The sequence below is a fragment of the Equus caballus genome, chromosome 26 (genome assembly GCF_041296265.1).
Source record: "Equus caballus isolate H_3958 breed thoroughbred chromosome 26, TB-T2T, whole genome shotgun sequence".
NCBI lineage: Eukaryota > Metazoa > Chordata > Mammalia > Perissodactyla > Equidae > Equus > Equus caballus.
Genome location: NC_091709.1, coordinates 42,670,293 through 42,676,292, shown reverse-complemented (window position 1 = coordinate 42,676,292; position 6,000 = coordinate 42,670,293). Strand labels below are relative to the sequence as shown.

Here is a 6,000-nt window from a genome sequence, read left to right as displayed (position 1 = left end):
CTGAGTGATGAGAAACATCGTCACAATGAATTTGCATCTTCTACCTAGCAACTTTAAGGAATTCACTAAATTCTTAACATTTTGAAAGTCAAATTCTACTTTGGCAATAGCATGGTTGGGCATGGGGAGCTCAGAGCAGTTGCTAATTACTAACCATCGTATAAATCTATTCTAACCAGCTCAGAGCTCAGCCAAAGAATAGCCATGCCTCTAGGTTAATATGGAGCGATGGGGTGGGCAGTGAAACACACTGAGAATATCTCCATGAGAAAAAACTTTTTTTTTTTGCGGAAGTCTCCTGTTTTGCTTCTTGGACAATGTTTGATTTCTAAACACTGTGATTCTTTAAACTATCGTCTGAACAGTAAAGAGTTAAAAAAAAAAGGCAATACAAGTGTCTTGGTGTTTTCTCTTTTATTTATTAAAGAACACATTACCCATCTCCAGGTTTTTCATGGCGTTTGTGGTGTGTGAGGGCGGTCCCCTCCAAAGCGTGATCCACATCTAACTCATTTGAGGACATGAGAGCCAGACTGACAAGGGAACAGAAAAAAAGGATTAACTTCATGTGAATATCCAATAATGAGATATTTTGCAAGGTATACATCAACTGTGGGATTTAATCGTATTTTTAACCTATGAGTTCTGATTTTCCAGGCAATTTTAGACGTCTGATTGATCCTAATTTTTATCCTCTTTTTCCACTGACAATATGCAATAATGCCCACATATTAAACATACATAAATATCATCTTCATATGATTTAAGATAATAAAGACATTTTAAAAGTCCTGGTTGGTTACAGACTTATCTACCATTTATTGGATTAGAAGCCGGAGTGTTGAATGATGAGGAACATTATCATGACAAATGGGCAGCTTTTACTGAGTCGCTTTGTGGAATTCACTGAAATCTTGAAACATTTTAAAAGTCAAATTCTCCTCTGGAAGCTGGGAAAATAGATTCCTTCTCTCACTATAAAACATCGTTCTGAGGATTCCAATATCACTTCTTCCAAGTGGTGCTGGTGAAGCGGGAGCACGGCATCGGGACAGAGAAGAAGGATGACTTGGTCGTGATGGAGGTTGTCAGCCAAGGGCGACATGGAGCCCAAGGGGCATCTGTCCTATACCAAAGTCACATTCCTGACCTTCCGAGGGCTGGCCATGATAAAGGAAACCTGTGGACGACTTGTTGGGCCCTGTTGATGGTCATCAGGTCCCTGGTAACAAAGGGAAAGAGATCGATTTAGTGGGTTGAGATCCATGTAAAAGACCCACTTGAGAAGGAAGCTCCACTCCTCAGATAAGATAAAGGGAGGGTGCAGAAAAGAATAAAAATGTTGATGCAGGCCCTGCCTTTATTTCACTATTTTCACTAACACACACTCTGGAAGTTTGCAAGTTCAGGGCCTAAAGAACCATCCGCTTCAAAGAATCCAATGGTTGTTTGCATGAAGGCAAATTACTACAAGGATTCACTGGTTTGTTTTTCAATTATCTTACGGAAATTCTAGCTTTTGTATGAAAGTAGAAAATATTTCTAACCTTCTTTAAATAACACACATTCCTGCTAAAAGAAAGGGGCAAAATTTAGAACTGACTCCATGTAGATCACCTATTGGTATCCTCGGACCATGCATGTTGCTGGCTCCCATCAGGGAGGCAAGGAGTCTTTGCCACTCTCGTTCTGAAATGTCCTCCCAAGCAAACCGCTTACTCCTCCAGACAGGCCAATGCCTGTGTCAGAGTATTGCCCTGCTTAAATATATACATGTTTCCCTGCCAGTCCTGAGAATGCCAGCTCAGGTTCCAGGGCATGGTAGCTGCATTTAACATCTTAAATAATGCAACCAGGCACCATAAATTATTTACATTCCAATGGAATGGCAGTGAGTCTTGAGGATAGAAACTCTCTGGCTCGTGGTCTCGGCTTGTTGACTCCCCATCACACCAGGAGAACTGGAGAGCTGACGGGGCTACCTCAGCAACGTGCTTTACGAATTGTGCTTCTGCTGGGGCTATACCTGACATTTTGGGTCTTGTTTTTGCTTTTTGTTGTCATTGTTGGGTTACACAAAGGCATTGCTATTTTCTAAATTTATCAGGAGTTTATTTCTGTTGATCTCAATAGGGGAGCAATTAGTGGGGAAGTCTTGATCCAGGTTTTGAGTTGTTCATCTGCTCACCCCCCAAAACTGACAGACTCAGGAGGAAAGAGAGAGTTGCCTAAAATAACCAGAAAAATTGACTGACAGTGAGTCCAGGCCTGGAAAGAAGAGAGGAAAAGGAGGGATCTTTGTTTTAAATATTCATCAAGATGCAAAATATTTGCAAACCCTGCAGCTTTGTGTAAAAATAAAAGACACTTGCCTGTCTCATTAACCGATTGCAATTTTTACTAAAAATCTCTAATTTTACTTATTGGTTTTGTCCTAATATGTTTCACAGGCAGTTACACCCGAGTTAACTGTATTTCATCAACAGAAACCCTTGTCTGGAAAATAACGTCAGTGTGATATATCCTAACTGTTGATTCATCCAGAATAGAAATAACCAGAGAAGAAAAGTGTCATGTTTTGGTATACGTCAGACTTGAAAAGCAGTCTCTATTTCCTCCTTCTGATCCTTCCTACAATTCAGTACATGATCTGGGGTCTCCACAGCCTGACATACCATTTCTTTCCTTCATATGGAATGCGGTGTGCCTTAAGACCCATCTAAAACTCCAGAGGTGTAAAAAAGTCTTCCTCAACTATGGTGCCACTTGCATTGTGGAGCATCTCAGACTCAAGATTCTTCCATTTGACATTCATCACTGCCCCTCACAAGCATCTCAAACTCTTCTCAGCGTTGTGGGGCCACGCAATACAAGCCATTCTAAATGCACGGTTTTAAGAAAGCCCCTAGAACTTTCTGTCAGAGACGATTTTCCCTTGGAAACAACTATTCACGTCTGTGATGTTTTCACACTGGGCCACAAAAACGTTTTCTTCAAAGCAGATCATCTGCGGAGCACAGCAAAGATATCCATTCTTTGGCCCTATCTCCCGGAGATTATGATCCAGAAAGTCTAGAAGAGGCTCAAGAGTTGGCATTTTAACAAGCACCTGGAGAGCTTCTGGTCTACCGCTGTAACGAGCTAAGGACTGCTAAACCAGCAGGGTCCCAAGATATTCACATTTGTAGGTGCTAGATGCATCTCCACGTGCATCAGGCTTTCTTTGGGAGCTGGGATACAGGAAACACATCCCCATTTCTGCCAGCTGGTGGCGGGAACAAGGATTGCCCCATCTCTCAGCCTCTAGTGAAGAGTTCGAAGTTCAGGTAAGACCCCAGCAGAGAGTGGGCTGAGAGGTGGGGATGAGCAAGGGAGCGGGCTCCAGGCAGCCAGTAGGCACCTCTTCTCATGGTCTCTAACCTAGCATCACCCAACGGACCTGACCTGCGTCAGCCATCAACCCCCTTGTAGCTTCTGCCCACGGTGGCTGGCCTTCTGTGGGGCAAACCTCCAGCACACAGCCTGTGCCTGATGACACCATCCCTTAGACGAGCCCTCACGCCTTCTGAAGTTTTCTAAGAACTGTCAGCACTGAAGGCATCAGGAGATAATTAGAGATTTGAAAAAAGAGCTTCCCCATGACATCTCATCTTGATCTTCCCCATGGCAGTGGGGGCCTCTGGCATTTTGGACCTTAACTGAAAGGATGTGGAAGGAGCAAGAGTTATGGGGGGCTGCTGCAGAGGCAAAGGCCATTTTCTATTCCTTCCTAAAAGTATCAAAATTCCAGCTTCCTGTGTTAGTAACTATTGAGTGTGAGATGTAATTAAATTCATGCTTGGTGATGCACGATGAAGACATGGCGTATAGAGCTCACTACAGCCTGGAGGTGTAGACACAGATGTGTAGAACCCTGAGTGGGACTGGAAGTCGTGGCATTGAAGGCGAGGGTGAGAGGAACCCAGAAACGCTGCCTGCTCCTCAGAGCCTGTGCTCAGCCCTGAGCTGGCTGTGGTCACATGCTCCAAGGCTCGGTGTCTGCAGCACTCTCCTCTACTTGTAGGGGAGGCCACATGATTCCAGCAAGAGCCCAGGCACCATCACCCCCTGGGAGGAGCTCCCTCTCCTCCCCAGTGTAGTTAGCACAGGTATCATGAATGCCTTTGGACTCTGAGCAAATCATAATTATTGGGTGGTGTGAAATTTCAAAGTAGGCAAGGTGATCTTTGGCAACGTCCCACTCGCCCTTCCAGCAACCCCCTTTTCTGTCTTGCTATGAGATAGCCAATAACCCTTGAACCCAGTTGTGTGTCAGAACCACCTCCAGTTGTCTAAAACACCGAGGTGCTCAGGCTGCCTCCTGAGCCAGGAGGTCAATAGGTGGAGACCAGGAATCTTGGCATCACAAGGCCACCTCGATGATTCCCGTGTGCAGCCTCTGGCCCTTCAGACCTCCCCTGTCTTGGATCAAGGAGACCCTTGAAGGAAACCAAAGTGCCCAAGACCATAAAGGAGGGAAACGGCAACTTGACATGGAATTATTTACCTTTTTTCAAGAACCCAAAAGAAACTGTTATTTTCATGTTGCAGACTCACGTATACCAGTTTGATAATATTTCTTGTCATGATTGGATTGTGATTATCAGCAAAGGAACTGTGTCTACATGCATACAGGCTCCTTGTATCACCTTGCTGTGACAACGTAACACTGAGCATTTAATGAGCGCCTAGGAATGCTGTGCTAGACTGTGCATAGTCAATGGTCATCCGTTGGATCTTCTGAAAATGCTGAGGGCAAATAAGGCCACCAGGTTGAGCGGATGAGAAGGCCAGCATGGGGAAAGTACAAACACAGGGACTCAACAGTTGCTGCCCTGTTGACAAAACCAAGATGGCCCTGCTCTGAGACCTATTACCACAGAGCAGAAGCTTCCATTGCTGCCATACAGGCTGTGTCTCCACAGACAGGACATGCTTCTGACCCACCCGGCCCACAGCGATGGGGATTGGGAAGTGCTGTTGCTGGAGGCTGCCTCATAGCTTGAGCTCTCTCAGCTTAATCTACAGGCTTTTCAGGACCGAAGCCCAGTGCAGATTCTCTGCAAAATAGTGTAATCTGTAGTCAACAACCCTGAACTCTAACAAGCCAGCTTTCCGGGAGGAGTCCCACTGGGCCAGCGGTGGAAACACCTCACAGCAGCACAGGTGGCTCTGTGACAAATTGGAGTCACAGTGAGGCACGTGGAGAGGAGGCCAGGATGAAAGGACAAATGAAGGGGCTCTGAATAGCTCTCAGCTGCCTCTCCTGGGCCCTTTAGGGAGCAAGGCTCAACGCAGAATGGAGAAAGTTTATGAAAAAAGAAAGCACGGATTGCGTTGCCCTTGCACCGTGGCCTAACGAGTTCTGAGGAAGGTCCTCACGGCCTGCACAGCAGGAACACGGCCACATAGGCCAGGCAAGGCTGCAGGCCTGGCCTTGGGGAGTTCTAAAAGGAAGCTGTGTGCTAAGAGTTGCCTTGACCTGATTCCACAAGCTCTGGCTCAGCCACCTGGCAGCTCTCAAGTGGCCAGTTGACCGCATGTAGGACTGCATCCTCTTGGGGCCAAGGACACAGAAGGGAGCCATCATGCTCCTAGGCCTGGCCCTTTCCGCTGCAGCCCATCTTGCTCCCTCCTTCCTTTGCCTCATGGGAAGCACAGCTTGTGTCCAGGTTCTCCAAAAGGGCATCCTGGAAACAGTGCCTTGGCTGGTACCTGCAAAGGCACCCTTCGGTTAATGATCAAAGATGGACCTCTTCAGAACTGTGCTTGTTCTAAGTTCCTCCACTCTAAGTAGAAAAATCCTGCTATTGAATAAACCCTCACCAGTTTTTAGCCCAGGCAAAAGCATCTTTCCTGGCATCCTGATTTGTTTCTTAAGGACCCTGATGCACTGCTCTCCTGGGAGCCTTACAAACACTTTAGGAAACACAGGTGTGTGTGACCAGCCCCAGGACTCAG

The 6,000-nt window shown here is 46.1% G+C and overlaps 1 protein-coding gene across 4 annotated transcripts in view; it reads right to left on the bottom strand.

Annotated features, from left to right (window-relative positions):
* Nucleotides 1-399: 399 nt before the first annotated feature.
* The window catches only part of IGSF5 (immunoglobulin superfamily member 5), a 41,748-nt gene continuing 36,147 nt past the window's right edge, over nt 400-6,000 (bottom strand). For all 4 annotated transcript variants that reach the window (XM_014736382.3, XM_014736383.3, XM_014736384.3 and 1 more), the window contains one exon: nt 400-1,222. In XM_014736382.3, the coding sequence (XP_014591868.2) occupies nt 1,127-1,222 (96 nt within the window). In that variant the 3' untranslated portion in view covers nt 400-1,126. The remainder of the gene's footprint in view (nt 1,223-6,000) is intronic.